The sequence below is a fragment of the Nelumbo nucifera genome, chromosome 3 (genome assembly GCF_055504915.1).
Source record: "Nelumbo nucifera cultivar China Antique chromosome 3, China Antique-T2T, whole genome shotgun sequence".
NCBI classification, from domain to species: domain Eukaryota; kingdom Viridiplantae; phylum Streptophyta; class Magnoliopsida; order Proteales; family Nelumbonaceae; genus Nelumbo; species Nelumbo nucifera.
This window is the reverse complement of record NC_142651.1, coordinates 6169681-6190698: the sequence shown is the minus strand read 5'-3', so window position 1 is coordinate 6190698 and position 21018 is coordinate 6169681. Positions and strand designations below refer to the sequence as shown.

General features: G+C 36.4%; 1 protein-coding gene across 6 annotated transcripts; it reads left to right on the top strand.

Moving 5' to 3' along the window:
* Positions 1–596: 596 nt before the first annotated feature.
* LOC104593004 (putative membrane protein At3g27390) lies at positions 597–19626 on the top strand. Of its 6 annotated transcripts, none has more exons than XM_088901804.1 (11): positions 927–1776; positions 2142–2350; positions 4734–4842; positions 4960–5152; positions 5247–5383; positions 7571–7889; positions 11972–12078; positions 12171–12306; positions 12815–13013; positions 18818–19061; positions 19169–19626. In XM_088901804.1, the coding sequence occupies exons 2-11, from the start codon at positions 2257–2259 to the stop codon at positions 19368–19370; spliced, it is 1740 nt and encodes a 579-aa protein (XP_088757930.1). In that variant the 5' UTR covers positions 927–1776; positions 2142–2256; the 3' UTR covers positions 19371–19626. The 6 variants fall into 6 exon arrangements, with proteins under 6 accessions (XP_088757932.1, XP_088757930.1, XP_088757929.1 ...); XM_088901803.1 differs by having other exon boundaries at positions 928–1538; positions 1606–2350; XM_088901805.1 differs by having other exon boundaries at positions 940–1538; positions 1606–2350; positions 7571–7859.
* Positions 19627–21018: the final 1392 nt, after the last annotated feature.

The following is a 21018-nucleotide window of genomic DNA, read 5'->3' as shown; positions in this document are numbered from 1 at the left end:
ATTTCATTAGCTTTTTAAGAAAAATAATCCATTTCTTTAGTAGGTAAGGATCCATTTGGTATAAATTTTGTTGTGCAGAATCACCTTTGAGACTACAAGGTCACGTTTGGAATAAATTCTATTACCTAAGTACTCCAATGATCATTCGGCACCCCCTCATGTACAAATGCTGACTCAGCTCTATAAGTTTAATGGACCTCACGTGCACCCGGTTCTGTAAGGTTGCAATTGAATTAAGTTTTAATCGAACGGTTTAGACTTAGGTTTGATTAGGCTCAATTCAAACTCAATGTTAATCAAGTTTGGATTGAGTTTGAATCCCAAGGAAAATTTGATTAGTTATTCAATCTCAAATTTGATAAAAAAAATGTTCAGCTTGAAAGCTCGCGAGCTTAGCCTTGATTAGTATAACTATAAAAGTATATTAGTTTTTCGAGCTTTCAAGTTAAACTCGAACTTATTGAATATTTTGTTTAACCAAGCTTGAATTGGAAAAACAGAGTTTGAATCAAACTTGAACTTGAATATAGGAGTATTTTATTCAAACAAAGTCAACACATGCCAAAATTTGGCTCATCTTAGTTCAATTGTACCCTTGTTGCTCTATTCCTACCCCATGATCCCCTGAACTTTCATTTGCAACAAATAAAAAAAAAAGAAAAAAAGAAAAACTTTCGTTACATTTCTGTTAGCTAACTTTAAAAAAATTCTCATTCAATTGTTTATTTATTTATTTTTTAATAACCAAACTACCCTTTTCTTATTTATTTGAGCACTTTATGATTCCATTAATTTTCTAAATATAATATTGAAGTCCTTTTGGTTGTTCTAATAGATCTTTGCAAAATTTTTATTGGATTCATTATCCACTCATTTCTCTAATAAATCAAGAAAAAACAAATGAAACCATAATTTTATATCTATTAGAAAGAAACCTCTACCATTTAATTTGAATATTAAATCCAATAAAAAATCTACAAAAATCTATCGAAACAACTGAGGGGGTTTTAATGTTATATATAAAAAATTAATCAAATTATAAATCATTCAAATAAATAAGAAAAAGGTAGTTTGGAGGTCTATAAAATAATGATGATGGCATTTATCGCAAAATTAAAATTCAAGGGGTCTTGGTCACAAATGAAAATTCAGGGGAATAATTGTCGCTGAGTGCCAGGGGTCTTTGTAATTTACCCTTCTTTTTAAATTCCACATTGAGTTTTGAGTAAAATAGAAGAAAATAATTATATACTAGTAATTATCATGAACCAAAACTTATTTCTCATGAGTTGAAGCACAAGAATTACAGGTTTTGATTTTTATACGTAAGCGCATAAAGTGATAAAGTCCACCACTGTCTCTGAGTAGAACCGAATCCTCGTGATGACTGATGAGAACATCTTTGGAGGATAAATTCGACACGAAAGCAGTTCTCAGGCTAAACTGTTGGATGACTGAAAGACTGGCAAACCCTTCTCACGTTAACATTGCTTGTGCTTGTGGAAAAGGGATTAGTGGATTTCTCGCATTTTAACATTGTTAGTGTTAACTTCGATAAAAAGCCACCATCAGAGCTCAAATCTCACAAACTCGAATTTCTGTCAGGCAAGCGACGGAACGGATGGGTGATGGAGAACAAGTGAAGCACAGCTGAGGCCTGAGTGTGCAACCGGAATCATTTTCTTTTTGTCCGCCTCAGCTCATGGCTCACCTCCATTTGAAAAGAGACAAATGCCTTTATTTATTTATTGGGTAACCAAGAAATCGGCATAAAAGGTTGCACCATCTTGTTCTTGCTAAGATTTTTTTATTTTTTGTTCCAAGTTCAAATCATTGTCATTGTTACTCTCGTCAAAAAAAAAAAAAAAAATCATTGTCATTGTTGGTTGACCAGAACATTTGAATTCGAGTGGCGTTGACTGTTTGGCTTTTGTAATAATTATCCTAATCCCTTCTTCAATCTCGTCAGTTAATTACTTAGTCAGCTTCTTTTCTGGGTTCGTCGTACAATGTTCTGACTTCTTAGTTGTAGTTGTAGTTAGCCTTGCTTTAACTGTAAACATTCCTCTATCTCACTGTCTTGCCTTGGTCCACACTCTTCCCACTCACTTCGACCTTTGCTCTCACGATCACGAGAGTAGCTTCGGAGGGAGAGAGAGAGCAAAACAAGACAGAGACTGCGAGTTGTCGCGTGTCCATCATTCCCCTGTTTCTGTAATGGGTTTGAAGTGATTTTGGAGATCTAGGTGAGGAGAGATGGAGCCTCCTAAGGAGTTCTTGGCTTCCTTATTGAGCTTTCTCCGTTTTCTACCCTTCTTCATCGGGCTTCTCCTCCTGGGCATCATTAAAGGTTAGTACTTTTTATTTTTTTCAACGGCTTTCTTCTCCATAGATTTTCTGTTTGGTTTCTTGCTACTTATCTTTTGGCCAATGTCGTTTCTTTTGTTTTCGAGTCTTGGGTATGCAGATTTTGCTCTTTGCTCGGAAGGTACTAGTGTAAAGTAGTACTTTGCTCTTTCTCTCAACCGTCCATCGGCTACTACAGCCGGCCACCTGCCCATCAAAATCTATACCGACGGTTTCGATGCCTAGTAAGGCGGTTTATCACCGCCAGCACAGAGCTTCTGTGGAGAATGAACATGAGCCAACATGGGGCACGATTATATGATATTTTATTATATTTTATAACTTTCTTAATATATTATCTTTATTCAATATACTATTATCAATTTGATAAAGTTGTTAGACATTTTATATTCTTCATGTTATTATTATTTTTTTTAATTTTACTATTTTTAGATTCCATTTCTATTTAGAAGTTGCAAGTTCTTTTCTTCATTTGCATAACTACCTACTCAATTCAGCAATTAGTTTTAAATTTACTTTTATATTTTCTCTATGCAACCAAATGCAAAAGCTTTTTTATTTTCTTATTCATATTTTGTGTTATTGATGTGGGGCCAACATGGTTGATTTGTGTTTTGTTGGCATAGGCTTTCATGTTTTCACTATATATTTGCTAATATGTATACTTATATTATTATTTTGGTTGGTGAAAGAAAAAAGAATAAAAATTGAAACTTGTAACCAAATGCATTCAAAATTTATTCTCATTCTTGCCACAAAAAGAATTATTTTTTTTTTTTGAAAAAAAAAAGGTGTTTGGTTCATAGCACTATTTTCTCATTCTGCCCATTTCTATCCATTTTGTTCATTCTATAATTTTATTATTGGAAAGAATGAACAAGAATGAGAGTTGCACCCAACATGGCCTAATTATATATTAATTCTCATTCATGTTATTATATATACTGTTTGAGTTGTACATATCTTAAAACCTTTACTTTTGATTATAGTTCTATTTATACATTAAACCCCACCCTAATGTTGTCAATTAATACTCTGTCATCCACAAATATCACATACTATGGAAACTCCATTTGCAATTACAAATTCTAATGTCTCTCACTGTTTAATACCAATCAGTGCACCATCTTAAATGTTCCTAAATTAGGTCAACATATGTTTGGTTAGAATTATTTGGTGTAATGGTAAATTCTTGGGCTGGCAAGCATGATAATACAGGCTCAACTCGAGTCTGAGGGTAACCACTTAGTGGGGGAAAAAATCCAAAAGCTAGGACTTTACCCACTCTACTCTCCCAAGACCCCAGATGGCTGGGACCAACTCTGGGTAATGGCCTTGTTTGGTCAGAATTCTGCTACAAAGAATCACTATTTGAAAAATGAGTGTTTGTTTTGATAGGCAACATTAAAACTATATTGTCCTGTGCTCAACCTTTTCTTTTTTCTGATAGGCAACATTAAAATTATATCCATTGGTTAAAAGTAATATATAAAGAGTAATTACAAGATTTAGGCTAGCCTCAGCTACCCAACCCTGAACCCTTAACTGTATTTACAAAAGTAATATTACTCACTCCCCAGTACAAATCATCCCTATTGCCTTCTTGTTTTGCAGGTTAGTCAGTTACACTGTTTGCTGATCTATAAGTCCAGCTCCAAACCACACTCAGTTCTCTGGCCAATTGTTTAGCCTCTGTAAAATTATGTCATGTTGCACTGTGCCTTACATCTCCATCTGGGAATAGCCTTCCACCAAAATGCTGCCCAAACTCATCCTTTTACAGATCTTTAGTCCTTGAAGTAAGGTCTTCAATTCTGCTATTGTAGAATCTGCAACTCCTATTGGTCCTGAGAAGATAGCAATGAACTCCCCATTCATATTTCTTATAACCCCACCAATGCCTGCAGGTCCTGGGCCTCCAATGCTACAACCATCAAAGTTTGGCTTCCAACAGTGTGCTGATGGTGGAGACCAATCCTTTACTAATTCCATGACCTTATTTGTTAACATTCCTAGATTCCAAGTTGCCAATCACATTTTTGTCTCTTGCACTAACTTCCTTGCTTACCATAGTTTGTAGTTTTATTATTTGTGTGTTACTTTTCAAAATGGGCTATCATGATCTCAAAACAATGATGGTTCAGGATCCACGTCCATAAGAGTTTTGCAAAAGTTTTATGTTGATCACCAACCTGTGACAACCCTCCTTTCTTATCCAGGCTTATGATTGGCAGTTGAAGACAATGAGAATACTTAATAAGATCCAGTCAGAGGCTTCATTTTTCTATAGTCTGTACATCAGGTTGATTTTCAAAGATGACAATATATCTAGTATGGTTTTTACTTATTTATTCATTCTTGCACAGGTGCCATTTTCTGCCCATTGATTTGCCTAATAATCACAATTGGAAACACAGCGGTCATTTTGGGACTATGGCTAGTGCACAGTATCTGGACATATTATTGCATTGCAATGTACTTTACTCTAACCCTTTAGTGTTTTATCACCTTGCTTGCTTGCTCTTTTTTTTATATCTTGCAGTTGCCTTCCTTCTCATTTTCATTGATTTGCTAGTATTCTCTTTAAGGCAGAACCAAAAAACTTGGGCCAGTTTTGAAGCTTGTCCTTTGTGCATGTCTTCCTGTTCTCTTGATTCTGTGGCCACTTTTTGGCATTGTTGGGAGTATCCTAGCAGGCGCAGGCTATGGCTTTCTGCAACCACTTTTTGCCACCTTTAAAGCTGTTGGAGAAGGGAAAACAGATAAATTTGTCCACTGTATTATTGTATGTTGAGAAGATCAATCGTGTTTCTTAGTAATCATTTACCATGTTTAGTCCCATTCCCTAATTGACACATTTCATTTCATTACATTTATAGGATGGAACTTGGAGCACTGTACTGAAAAGCTTTATGGTGGTTAAGAACCTTACCAATGTTTGTTTTCACTCCTATTTCTCAGTTATGGATGACCTCCACCTTCAAGGACCTCCTGATGGGAAACCATATGAGATCAGGTTTTGTGTTTTAATTTGTCAAAAGTTCCTTTTCTTCTGGTCCATGTGGCAATGCTCTTGTTAGCCAATGAAACTACTTACCTTTAATTAGAAACTTGTGCTCTCATTATAGTATCCAACTTCTGTGGTGAAAAAAACTTGTACCTCTGCATGATGGATGTTCTAGCATTTATCCTGCCTTAATAAAAGAGCATTTAATGGTAGCATTCTCAGTTCATTTCTAGTCTAAGTTCAAATACAAAACTACAAGTTAATAGGAATCATAAACAGAAGTGTCCACCTCTCTCTCTCTCTCATATGCATGCCCAAAGCTTAGGAAATGAGTGGAGAACAAGATATTTATAAACTCTGATATTTTTGTATGCTCCATTCCACAACCTTGAGGTTGTATTTTCAAATCAAGGTGTCTATCAAACAAATGAGAGGAGTAATTTGGGTGCAATTGAGCTGAGCCGAGCTGAACTTCAGCATGTCTTGCCTCGGTTCAACTAAAATACTCCTATATTCGAATTTGAGTTCAAGTTTGATTTGAATTCTTTTCCTGTTTAATTCTGGCACGACTATATATTCAATAAGCTCTAGTTCTGATCATACATACATACATACACCCCCACACACACACACACATATATATATATAAATCAAATTTGAGCCCGAACTGTTCAATTAAAGCTCAATTTGATTGCACCCCTAGGAGTATTCACTAGACCTCTCAGGACAGCCCCTCTGGCAACTCATTTCTCCTCTCAATTTGGCAAATTGGTGATACTTCATTCTGTCCTTCTAGTCCTATCTTATGTTACATGGACTTATTGGAAAATGCATTGTGTCAACACATGTGAACATTAACAGTGACTCCTGAATGAAATTTTAGTGTACATCTCTCTCGTATACACACATACACAAACTTAGCAAATGATTAGAGAACAATATATTTCACAATGCCTAGGGCCTTTTCGACATGTATAAGCTATTTACACTTTACAATCTTACAGCAGGTTGTGTTCTTAATTTCATTGGGCATGCTCCATGGTTCAACCTTGAGATTATTTCAAATCAAGATGTCTATTGAAAAGATATGACATAAAGTAATCACAAAAGCTCTCAAAGGCCATTGTGACAACTCATTGCTCCACTCCACTCACCTTGGTAGATTGATGATATTCCATACCACCTTAATAGGCCCATCATATGTTAAACTCATTGAGAATATGGATGGGTTGCATATCTACATGTGTGGTTACTGAAAATGACTCCTGCATAAGACCTGGGTGTTTTTCTTTTCCTTACTGAATCTGTAATATGCAACTAAAAAAACTTTAGTCCCAGGATAAAATTTGAGCATTAAATTTGAATTCTGTAGACTTAACCAGTGCATTGTAAGTTGTTCTAACTGTTTAGGGGCCACTTGTAAAATATCAGGCTAACAGGTATGAGAACTCGGGTTCATGTATGAGAGAACCAACTGTGTGCAAAAAAATGCCTAAGGTTAGGTCCATGTCCAATTTACCCCTCCCAAGACCCTGGATAACCAGGATCATAATTGGGTAATGGCCCTTTTAGTCTATTTTTATCGATTTATTCTTCTAAACATAATCTGCTCCCTTTTCAAACAATTATTTCATTAATTAATATTGATAAGCATATATTACAGAAAAACAGATCTTAAGACGTATGGTATTGCTCACTGAGTTTTTGAATCCTATTTTTCCAGGCTCCTGACACCTTGTATCCATGTGAGATTCCAAACTCCTACATGCCTCCATGTAGCGTGGGGCACATGACATGGATTTATTTAACCCTTGGACCAAAGGATTGAAAAATGCCATCCTAATGCCAGGAAAGGAGGATTGGAAGAAACCATCCTCTACAGATTAGGGTTGGTGTGCCACACATGCAGGGGATTGGCTGAGGCTATCCAACTCTAAATGATTCTGCACATCTCTCCTACAGTGTCTTTGTTCCTGCATTTTCCTTATTTGGTTATTAATTATGATCTATCTGATACACAAGCATGTCAAATCAATCTTGAATTTTGTCAGGGTCAGATCTCCTGGTTGATTATGGTCTTTATTTGTTAAGGGTCTGGCTTGATCCCCCACTGTGGTCTTATATTTTCCTTTGTATTTCAATAAAATTTTCAGTTATGAATTACATAACTGTAATGCACACTTTATTGTTTTGTAGATTGCTTTATCTTCCAGGTGCTCTTTTAGCTGGAGTTCTTGGTTTTATGGTTGACTTACCAGTGATCACAGTTGTTGCCCTATACAAGAGCCCTTACATGCTTTTCAAGGGATGGCGCCAATTGTTTCATGATCTTATAGGTCGGGAAGGCCCTTTCTTGGAGACCATATGTGTACCATTTGCTGGGCTTGCAATCCTACTATGGCCATTGGCAGTTATTGGAGCCATTTTAGGATCAATGGTATCAAGTATCTTCTTAGGTGCATATGCAGCTGTTGTCGTTTACCAGGTTAAATTCCGATTGATTAATTCTTTCCTGGTACACCTCTTAAAGATGCATCAATCCAGACATATTCCCAATGTTTGAGTTTCTAAACTATGATACCTGGATACTTTACATGCCTAACATACCAATGTCAGACATGATACTTACTGGATACAATACCAGATACTACATGGACACTTCTAGATGTAAACAATAGCATTAACACTTTTAAAATATATAAAATGATATGTTTTAACAAATTATGCTATAAAAAAATCTTTACTTGTTAGAAATTAGATAAATTTGTTGAGGCAAGTCTTAAAAAATGACACTTAGCTTTAAAAACTAGATACAAAAGCATGATTTAAGCATATTAGATGGGATACCTGTACCCTTGCTCCTGTCTAGGATTTTAGAAAATGGAGAGTTGTAACCTTGTTTCCTGTATCTGTGTCCATCTCCTTATCTATCGAGGCATCATAGCTTTTAAGTGTCCTTGCTTCATTTCTTCATTGTCTGATTAGGTAGTTGCTGCAGAATGTAGAGTGATGTAAAGCAGGGTAGATGTCCTGCAAATGTAGGCTTTAAGTGATTAGGAACTAACAAAAGGAGATGAAAGGTTTACTACTGAAGGAAATTTGGGCAAGTAGGGTTGGTTTGGGTGCCTAAAAAGTTTCCAAATGGTTCAGATTCAATGAAAATATGGGTGTTGGGTAAAAATACCATTTAGGTAGGATAGTGAAAACACTAGTAGCTTAGGGTTCGAGGGATATCTAGGAAAGTATGAGAAATTTATTTAAAAAATTTTATAACTAGAAGTGACAATCCAAGATTGCTGATGACATGGTATTAATTGATGAAACTAGGAAGGGGTCAAATGCGAAATTAGATTTATGGACAAAATGCCTTGGAAACAAAACCGCATAATTTAAATCTATATCTTACTATAAAAGGTATGAATGAGGTTAAGATTTCTGGACGTTTTCTTAACTAAAATACCCCTCTTTTTTATTTTTAGTCTCTCTCTATTGTGAGGGCAAAAAGCATAATTTCGATGTTGCTATTCAGTTTATTCAGTTCCCTTTAATTAAGTCCTATATTCAAGTATTAACTCCCATTCTCTCTCATTGTTTAAGGTATGTTTGTTTCTCATTAAATTCCATTAATTAAATTCACACACAATTATTTTTAATCGTATAAAAACCTATATTTTTCTAATTTGACCCTAAAACAAAACCGCCTAAGTGGTGAGTAAGCGGCTCAACCATTTGGGTCAAATGGGTTTAACCCTGATGCTATAATTAAATAATAAAAATTTAAAAATAGATAAAATTACAAAAAAATAAACAAAATTTGTAGAAGTTTTAGGCATATCTCTAATATTATTTATTCATCATATTAAACAAAAACAAATATGACAAATAAAAAGCATTTTTATTAATGGTGGAAATGGAATACAAAATATAAAAACCAACTAGAAATGAAACTATTTTCCTATCTAGGTGATGGGCCAATGGTTCAATCATTTGGGTCAAATGGGCCAACCATTGATATCATAGTTAAAAAAATAAATTTTTTAGAAATAGAAAAATACAAAAAAATTTAAAACATACATCTCTAATATTAATCATATTAAAGAAAAATAAATATGATAAACAAGAATTGTTTTTCTAAATTATGTAAATGAAATACAGAATTTAAAACCAATCTGAAAATAAAATCATTTTTATATCTAGGTGGTGGGTCAAAAGTCCAATCTTCTAAGTCTAATGCATCAACCCGTGATAATTAAGTAATAAATATTTAAAACAAATAGAAATACAAAATACAGAAATTTTGTAGAAAAAAAAATTGGATACATGTCTAATGTTATATATTCATAATATTAAAGAAAAGTTAAGAGTAAAAATAAAAATCACTCTTTTTAATGATGAAAATAGAATGCAAAGTTTAAAATCAACCCAAAAACCAAAACAGTTCTTTCCATCCAGGCCGTGGGTTAATGGTACAACTATCAAGGTTAAATGGGTCAACCCATGAAGTGGTAATTATTAGATAATACAAATTCATAAAATTCTATCTTTAAATAGAACAGATTGGCAAAACAAATTTCATGTAGCCAACCCCATATAGTTGGGATAAGGCATGGATGATGATGAAATTCATAAAGTTCTACAAAATATAGAAATTTGTAGAAAATTTTGGACAGATCTCTAATGTTATATATTCATCATATTAAAAATAATAAATGTAATAAATAAGAATAATTTTTATTAATGATGGGAATGGATACAAATTTAAGGAAAAAAAACTAATATCTAACCTGTGACCCCACTAGTTGGGTCAAAATTGTTCAATTGTTCATTTATCTTGGTCACCATGTTGTTAACCAAGTCAATGGCTTTTTACAAGGAAGTAGTTTGGTGGTAAATAGACCTAGAATCTTGGTCAAGTGATGGGTTGAGTTTAACCAGTTAATTTGACCATGGGATAAAAACTAATGTTCTAAAAAATTATTCAAATTGCAATTCCCTCCCAAACAAGTCAATTTTGTGATGTCATAAATTAATAAAAGCAAACAAAAGTATAGAAAATTTTAGCATGTCTTTAATATTATATATTCTTCATATTTAACAAAAGTATGTTTTGAAAATGGAAATTATTGTTATTAAATATGGAAATGGCTAAATATACAAAAAAGAAAAAAAGAATTAATGTCTTACCCATATTGATAAAAAAAGAACTAATGTCTTATCCATATTGATAAAAAAAAAAAAGAATTGATGTCTTACCCATATTGATAAAAAAAAAAAAAATTAATCTTACCCATGGCTTATTGACCTGGTCAAAAAGGTCAATAGTTGAACCAGTAAGGTCATATGGTTGTTCAGCAAAACAATGTTTTTTGCAACAAATTGGTTTGGGTGAAACATACTCAGAAATTTGTCTGAGTGACAAGTCAATCAATCCAACTTTTGGTTTGGGTTGTAACATACTCAGAATTTTTCTAAGTAGCAGATCAATCAATCCAGCCATTGGATTTAACCACAAGTTGAAATCATTGATATAAACTATAAGTAAGAAGATCTGAAACTAGGTATTTAGGTTGAAAGGGAACAAATCCATTAGTACACAATGCTTTGTTCACTTGTCTTTATTACATAGGTTTTGATAATAACACTAAAAAATAATATAATAGTTATCATCATCATTTGAAATTGCCACATGCAACGTCCATGTACATTTACTGGTATAATAATAAGAGTGGAAATCAAGGTATAATTATGATTGAAGACCAAGAGATGTCTCAATGTGACCTCTTTCCTTAACTTGGTAAAATAGTCCATAACAAGGGAGAGATTAAGGTTTATGTTGCCCATAGGATTAGAACAGAATGGGCAAAATGTAGGGGTGCATCTAAAAGTCCTATGTGATAGGAGAATGCTGCTTGGATAGTCAAAAAACTTGTCCAAAAATGAGTGTAGCAGAAGTGTGAATGTTAGGAGGATGAGTGGGAAATAAGATTATTTGCATGTCCAAATAAAAAAAGATAGTTTCCTATGATAAGACTTCTTGATAGTTTGTATTTTTGGCCCAATTTCCCAAACAACAAGCCAATAATGTGATCATAGACTATTAGGTTTTTACTTTAAGCTCTCTGATGGTCTTAATATCTATGTATTTGGGCACATCCCAGGGTTTTTTTCTATTTTTGTTCTTTAGTTGTTCCATTGGTCATGGAGACTCGGTCCTGATCTCAGCATTTTTGACAAATGAAACTTGGCCCACAACTAAAGTGGTTCCTATCTTACATTCTTCGCAATGGAAGGATGTTTTTCTAATAAAATTAAACGGGGCAAATGAATTAGATTGTTTCCATGGCATCTACTCATTAACTCAACATAACTAGAGAAAACCCATCCACCTTGGCTCAACTTGGGTGGATCCCAGGAGATGTGAACTTCTTTCAGAAGTGGGAAGAGCTGTTTTGTTTCAATTTTTTACTCAGGTCATTAATTGGTCCTTCATTGCACAATTTCTCGTATGTCATATCACAGAGAATCTTTATTTGCTTTCATTTGTTATTCATCTTAACCATGGAATTGACTCTTCTGTTATGAGATTTTGGACTATAGGAGTCATCCATATATTTGGGCCTTCGCTATATCATCTCATCTCTGTCTATTTTCGATGAGTACAGCAATGATGTGCTTGGCATGCCAGAAGGGTCCTGTTTTCCTAGGTGCTCTTGTGTTTCACTCCAGTATTTTAGTGTTAATATTTGTTATTTATGTTGGGTATGTTTAATTTGACAAGCTGCTTCTCAATTATCAGGCCTAAGTACCGAAGGGGACCCCAGTCACGTCCCATCTCTCATGCCACTTCTTTCTCAAGGCTTAACTCTTTCCGAAATCCTCCTTCACGTTGCATCTCAATCAAGAACTCTATTACTGAGTTGAATCCACTTGAGGTATCTTGTTCTTTTTCATCTAAAAATTATACCTTAATGGGTTAATGATTCTCAGACAATATACCTTAGCTTTATTTTTGGAAAGTATGCACCAAATAAAAGAAATTTTTTCGAAAGAATGTGCCAGAAATTTTCATATTCTGTTTTTTTTTTTTTTTTTGAATACCAGGAGGCATTAGCTTATCTGATTCGCTTGGTTTACCTGTCTGTCAGTTGTGCCAAGTCTCTCATACAAGTCATATTTTATGCAACAGAAAGGATCAGACATTTTTGGCAGTTAAACTATTCACTGTCATGTGATGCATGAGCAAAAGCTGCTGAGTTGCACGGCTGACTAACTCTGAATTGAGAATAGCTGTGCTACAGAACCTGCAGCTCAGTTACTTTTCTCTGCCTCACTACTGGGGCACCTTCCTTCTTCCCACACCACCTAGAAAGAATTATATATAGCTTACCGGAGATAGAAAAATAATGTCATGATGCATTAACTGAAACTGTTCACATGTAGTTTCTGGGTGGCTTATTTAAGGAATGTACGCGGCATAGGGAGATTCTAGTTGATGAAGGACTAATAATACCCGAAGATATGGAAGAATCTAAGTCTAGCAGAGGTGACATCAGTGTGATAAGCGTTGGTCTGCCTGCTTATTGCATCCTTCAAACACTTCTCCGTTCTGCCAAGGCCAACTCAGATGGTATATTGCTAAGTGAGTAGACTCTTCTTTTCTACTTATGTACCCAATCTGGAAAACTATCAGAATGAGGAAGAAAAATAATCCTAAACTTATAAAGATTTTAGAAATTGTCTATCAAAATATAAGAGAAAAATGTTATTGGCAAAGTTTTAAGGTTCCTTACCGCCTAAAACTAAAACTGTGTCAAGTAATAATCTAGGCCTTTATGTAGCAAAAGAGCCTTTAGAATGCCTTTACAAATGGTTGATGTAGAACTAAAATATTATTCTAATATTTTCTTATATATCTATCTCCCCCTTTCATACTTTTTTCTGAAGATCCTTGAAGGTTTTCTCAAACTTTGAAATGTCTTCAAGACAACATGTCTTCTGGAATTGGACTATTGGGGGTAATTGGTTCAAATTGTATTTTGAAGGGTTCAGCAGCAAGAAGTCTGTAACAGAAGACCAACCGCGCAACAGAAAATGAAACTAACTCGTTGAAGATGTCAGGGAACATTCCAGATGTCAAGAAGTAAGTCCACGTGGGTAAACTAATTCGAACCATCTGGAATTCTGGGACTATAAAGTTACAGTTTTGCATATCCTTCTAATACCCCCCAAGTTGGAGCAGGGGTAGGTTGGATGCCCAACTTGCTTACTAGTGTAGAAAATGGAAGAGGCCCCATAGGTTTGGTGAGGTCTGCCGGCTGATCTTTGCTGGAAATATGATCAGTAGCAATTGTGTTATTTGCAATGTGCTGGCGAATGAAGTGACAGTTGATTTCGATGTGCTTGGTTCGTTCATGATATACAGGATTGTTAGCGATGTGGAGAGCCACTTGACTGTCACAGTAGAGATGCATAGGACCTTTGATGGTGATTCCAAGATCGTGGAGGAGATGCTTGAGCCACAATAACTCTGAAGTAGTTACGACCATTGCACAATACTCTGCCTCTTCAGATGACCGAGACACCACGCTCTGCTTTTTACTTTTCCAAGATAGAAGAGATCCTCCTAGCATGGGAATATAGCCTGTGGTTGATCGTCGGGTAGTGGGACATGAGGCCCAGTCAGAATCGTAGAAAGCTTTGAGGGTGAGGTCAGAAGTAGATGGTAGAAATAGCCCATGAGATGTTGTGGCTTGCAAGTACCGTAGGACTTGTAAAGCTGCATCCATGTGCACTTGCCGAGGTTTGTGAAGGAACTGGCTCAAAGTATTGACTGCAAAGCTTAGTTCTGGTCTAGTGACTTGTAAGTAGACAAGTCGGCCCACAAGTCTTCTATACTGTCCAGGATCTTGAAGTAATGGGCTGGAGTCATCATGGAGTGGTGATAATTGCTCCATGGGTATTTTAGTAGGCCTATAGTTAAGCATGTTTGTTTCCTGTAGAATATCATGAATGTACTTCTGTTGACTCAGGAAATTCCCGATGTAGATCTTTGAACCTCAATGCCCAAAAAATAAGAGAGAGGGCCCAAATCTTTGAGAATGAAGCATGAGTGTAGATAATCCTTCAGCTCTTGAATGCATGACTCATGAGTACTAGTGATTATAAGATCATCAACATACACCAAAACTGCTATAAAGGTATCTGATTTCTGCAGTGTGAATAGTGAATAGTCAGCTTTGGATTGTGAGAAGCCATATTCTTGTAGGGCAAGAGTGAATTTTTCAAACCAGATCCTTGACGATTGCTTGAGCCCGTATAGGGACTTTTGTAGGTGACAAACTTTGTGTGGCTTATTTTTATCAAATCCTTGTGAGATGCGCATATAGACTTCCTCATGAAGATCACCATTTAAGAAGGCATTGTTGACATCAAGTTGGTGAAGAGACCAACCTCAAGCTGCCACAACTGCTAACAAGCAACACATGGTTACCAGTTTGGCAACAGGGGCAAAAGTGTCATGATATTCCAACCCCTCAATTTGAGTATATCCACGGGTCACTAGGCGGGCCTTGTAGCGATCAACAGTACCATCAGGTTTCAGTTTGATTTTGTAAATCCATTTTGAACCAATGGCTCTTTTTCCTTGTGGGAGATCAACAATGCACCAAATGTTGTTTCGCTCAAGAGCTTCAATTTCTTTGGCCATGGTTTGTTGCCACTTTGGATCTTGAGATGCTTCTGTATAATTCTTGGGTTCAATCAACGATGATGTGAGGGCATGGGACTGCTGTTGCAAAGATGGGGGTATAGAGCAAATGTAGTCCTTTAAATGGGATGGTGCTCGCCTAGAACGAGACGGCCAAGGTTGTTGATCTATGGTATGGTCAGGTGGAGCATCATGATGGGAGTGTTGTGAAATGATAGTGGATTCAACATCCTCTTGGGGTTAAGGAATAACAGGTGAGGGAACAGGCTGAATTGGATTTGGGTGGCAGTCCTTAAAAGGAAATTGGGTTTCATAAAAAATCACATTTCTAGATACGAATATGGTTTTGGACTCTAGATCATATAGGCGGTATCCTTTTTGGGCATATGGGTATCCCACAAATATGCACTTTCGGGCTCGTGTGGCAAAAATTTATCATGAGTTGGTGGAGCTACCCGAGCAAAACATAAACACCCAAAAAGCTTTAAGTGGGAATAAGAAGGAGATCTGTTGAGCAAAACTTCAACTGGAGATTTTCCTTGAAGTTTGGGTGTCGGGGTGTAGTTTATGATGTAGGTTGCTGTAAGTATACACTTGCCCCAAAAAGTGATTGGAAGATTGGCTTGAAATTTGAAAGCACAGGCTACTTCAACAAGTGTCGATGTTTGTGTTCCGCAACACCATTCTGTTGGGGCGTGTCAACACAAGATCGTTGATGTATGATCCTTGCTTGTAAATAAAATTGTTGCATGGGTCCAGACAAGAATCCAGACCCATTATCTAATCTGATGTACTTCACAGTAGCATTATGTTGTGTCTTAACCATGTGAAAAAATGAGACCAAGAAATCCAGAGTATCTACCTTATGTTTCATCAGGTAAACCCATGTGTTGCGAGTACAATCATCCACTATAGTGAGAAAGTAATGTGCCCCACTATGGGAGGGCGTTTTATATCCACCCCAAATATCACAATGTAACAATTCAAAAGGTACTATAGACTGAATAGTACTAATTGGAAATGGAAGTCTAGTAAGTTTTGCCTTGTGGCAAATTTCACAACTCCGGTCTGCATCACTGGGAGAATGACCAGAAACGGTGTTGACCCGAGGAGAGGATACATGCCCTAAGCGTTGATGCCATAGCATGTATGTCAATGGTGGAGTAATGTCAGTGGTGGAGTTATGAATTGAGTCGGATGGTGAGGTGGATGGTGGGTGAAGGTAGTATATTCCATTCCACATCTTACCCCTCCCAATCTCCTTCCTCGAGACTAGGTCCTATAAAATACAGAAATCAGGGTAGAAAGTAACTGCACAATTCAGTTGGGAGGTTAATTTGCTGACTGAAAGTAGATTGCAGTGGAAATCAGGAACACAAAGAATGTGATCTATAGTGAGCTGAGGTGTGATCTTGCAAGAACCTTGATGTGTTATAGGTAATGTGGATCCATCAGGCAAACTAACAAACTTTGGTGAATTTATGGAGTAGCATGCAGTGAGATTAACATTGGAGGGTGACATGTGGTCTGATGCTCCACTGTCAAGTATCTAGTGTATGGAATTTAAAGATGATGAGGTATGAGTGACAGTACCAGCAAGATTAGTAGTGTTAGCTTGCAGCTTGCCTTGACCAATGAGCGACAACAGCTGATTATACTGATCCAGTGTAAAGATAGGAGCAAGATTGTCTGTGGTTGTAGAAACATGTGCCGCAGTAGGTAGCATATTTTGTTTCTTGGATCTGTTTGACCTGTTACGATCCCAATTTGGGGGATAACCCTCTAGTTCGAAGCATCGGTCCCTAGTGTGACCTTTCTTTTTGCAGTGATCACAATAGAGTTTGCTGCGAGACTGAGAATTAGGATCTTGCATGTGATATCCTGATTTGGACTGGACGGCCATGGCTCAGCCTCAAGATTTTGAACAGTACAATGCGAAGCTGCCGATTGATGTCGTTCTTCTTGGATGATCAGCGCATAAGCACGATTGATTCCAGGAACTGATTTGGTAGCCAGTATGTTGGATCGAATAGAATTGAAGTTGTCATTCAATCCCATGAGAAACTGATGCAATTTTTCCCGTTCTCTTTCTGCCACATAATCTTTGGCCACGCCACAAACGCAGATAGGTGCAGGAATGAGGGCATACATCTCATCCCATAGTCCCTTCAGTTTTGCAAAATATGCAGCTACATTCATTGAACCTTGATTCTCGGAACGTTGCCCTGTGAATACCGATCCTCAAGGTCTTTCCAGATTTCTTCAACTGTCTCAACGTATGCTATACTTTCATGGAGATCTCGGGTCACAGAATTAAACAGCCAGCCGATCACCATGGAATTGCATTTCACCCAAGCCAGACGATCACCGGAGGTCAAATCTGGACACTGCAGACTTCCATCTACAAAGGAGAATTTGTTTTTTGCCTGGAGAGCATTCTTCATTGCACGCCTCCAAGTTGAATATTTGTCGCCGGTGAGTGGCACTGAAACAAGCACCGCCCCTGGATTGTCCGATGGATGAAGAAAGTAAGGAGACCTTGGATCGCTCTCGGCCATGGTGGTTGTGTTGGTATTCGCCATTAAAGAACACAGAAAAAAACGAGAGAAGAAAATAGGGAAAACAGGTGGGATGGATCTACCACTCTGATACCATAACAGAAGACCAACCGCACAACAGAAAATGAAACTAACTTGTTGAAGAAAAACTTCATATATTGGCATATGGAAGACAATGGAAATATATACAATGTCAGGGAACATTCCAGATGTCAAGAAGTAAGTCCACGTAGGTAAACTAATTTGAACCATCTGGAATTCTGGGACTATAAGTTACAGTTTTGCATATCCTTCTAATAGTCTGGCTACTGGAGCTTTTGGTGGTGATGTAACTTTCTCATGGTGACTCAATAGAAAAAAAAAGGATGTGATTTGGTTGATGAAGTGAAGAAATAAGATGATTTCTGGAGATGAGGTTTGTGAATGATCGGTCCAAAAGAGAACAAAATTTATTATATAGGAAGATAGAACATACTTAATAGAATACAGTGAATATGATGTCTAATGAGATCATTTTGTGTTATTTTTTCATACATCTTTTGATCCATAATTTATTAGTTTGGCATACATTGGAAGAAGCCCCCCCCCCCTGTAAAATATCATATACAAAGATTGCAGAAACGAAGTTTTCAGACCTCTCCTTTTCTCCTTCCTGTTTTTCTCCTTTCTCCTGTTTCCTTTCTATTATCTTCTTTTTGTCCTAATTGTTTATTATTTTGGGTCAAAATTCAATATGTGCCGAAAAGTGAAATGGAATCTCAAAATTCAACAGCCTTAGGTGTTAAAACCTTGGAATGACCTTATTCTGATTTTAATTGGCATTACTGAAGTAAATCTGTTTTCAAATAAATATTGTAATCTCAAATACAATGAATGACTAAAATGAATTTATCTCATTCCAGGGGAGAAGTGCTGATTTCATTGATGGCCTTGAAGAGTGCCCCTGCTTTTTAATGAATCTAATACCAAATCTAGGAAAGCCAGTAGTAAACTAAAGAAAAATATGGGGCGCCACTAGTTTCTCTGTAGGTATGGCTCCCAAATGTGTGCAGCAGTAGCAGCACCATACTGTATTATTGTTTGAATAACTTCAAGAGGTCCTTTGCATATATCACATTCTTATTCCTCGATAACTGCCATGAAAATAGTATTTTTTACATTATTGTTAAATTCTTCCAGGCAATTATGAGACTGAAATAACTAGGGAAAATAGACCCAAAGATGCCTTCTTTGATTGGTTCCTTAACCCTTTACTGATCTTGAAAGATCAGATAAAAGCTGCAAAGCTTTCAGAAGCTGAAGAGAACTACCTTTGCAAATCCGTTCTCTTGAGCGGGGATCCTCAGAGATTGAAGAATTCAAATCTAGTGACACCACCAGAATCTGAGCTGAAAAGGGGTAAACTAGATGGATTTGCTCGAAGGTAAAAATATGGAATATATGTTTTTTATTTTTTTCAAAAAGCTTTAGTGTGTCTTTACATTCTTCTAATATCTGTTCTGTCTTTGTATTTTCCTTCTCTGTGCGAAGGCTCCGAGGGATTACAAAGTCCATCTCAAAGTATCCACCATTCCGGGGACGCTTCGATAATCTTTGTACCCTATCTGAAGAACTTGCCAAGGCAAATGGCGGAAGTCAGTCAACCAACGGATCTCAATCAGTTCAAAGGCCAAGAAGTGGAATTGTCCGAACATTAAGTCGAATATTAAGTCAGAAGTCCTTTGGAAGCTGAACAAGTAGGAACTCGATAAGATGACCGTGACGACCAACTGATTTCTGAAATGATTTGGAAATTGGAATTTCCATGATCAAATCTGTTTTCCATTTATTTTTCCTTCACTCCTTTTCTGTGGGCAATTAATAGAAAGAGCTGTAACTATTTGCATATAAAATGAAATGTCAGTTATAGGCTCATACCTGTACTTTCCAAATAGAAGAATGGCATTAACTCAGATTCTCCCATTGTAATGACTAATGACTTTTTTTTTTCACTATAATCGCCTCTGTAATTACAAAGAGCTTTTCTTCGGATTTTTCTACTTTCTATTGCGGAATGCTTTTACTTTTAAACAGCAAAGAAGAGCTCCCAAACATAGGTATTTGGCATGATGCCGTTGCTTCAGAGATGTTTTCTGAGAAAACGGTGCTGTATAGGGCCTATTGTACCATTTCTTGAGAAAACGGTTCCTTTTTTCTATTTGGCATCAATGCTGCCGCATAGGCTGGTTTTGTTTGGTACCAATGTTGTATAACTGTTTTCAACACTGGTCTATATTATCCAACGGCCAAGATGATGCCACATCATTGCACCACTGGCAGCAATAGGATGTTTTCTAAGAAAACGTTGAATTTGACATTTCTTCAGACCACACTTTCCCGATTTCCAATGTATAGTTTGGAGCAATGTTTTTTCTGGAAAAATGATGTCAAATAAGACTGTTTTCTAGAACACCCCCTTTTTTTACGTGGCATTGATGTGGTGTCGTTTTCTTAGAAAACGGCATCGATGCCAAATACTGTCACATCCAAGTCTTAGGCTATTCTGCTACTTGCGTAGGGGCGCCAGCAGCCCTGATGTGCATCTGTTTCAATGTAAAAGGAGAACAAATTTTCCACTGTAAAAATAGGAGAAGCAATATAGCTCAACAAATTTTTAGTAGCATGTGCACTCTTTCTTTGCAATGAAATAATGGAAATGGCTGAGTTTGTTTAGACTTGGACCCCATTGGTTTATGGTAAATAAGCTTAGGAAATTTGTTATTTGACGATGAGTATCTTTTTCTCATTGACCAGTTTTACAATGTTCTTAAATTCCACTTTAGTACCCTAAACTTTGGGGGTAGTGTCAAGTTAGTACCCAAACTTTGAAACATGTCACTGCAATACCTAAACTTTCAAAAAGTGTCAAGTTGGTCCCTACTGAAGTCATTGTCTTCTACCTTTAGATTTGAAATACATTCTTGTCTAGTTATTCTTTGCTTTCAGTTATTGTTTCCCTTTATTATATTTCATGTTTTTTCTCTCTTTTTCTTTGAAGATAACCAATTCAGTCTCAAGATAGAAGACAATGAACAGTGTCTTCTTTTGAATGATAGTTTTGACATTTTCAACAGATAACTGATGGTCGATTAACAACAGAAATCAATTTGACACTGCAGTAACACATTTGAAAGTTCAGGTACTAACTTGACACCACCCCCAAAGTTCAGGTACTAAAGTGGATTTTTTTCTTTTACATTTACTAATAGACCCCACAGTAAAATAAGCTCCAACCCCCCCCCCCCCCCCCAATAAAACTTACCTATCTCAGCTTGATAAATAACTTTTCCACTTTTGAGGGAAATTTTATAAAGCATAATAAAACTTTACCCATTTTTGTA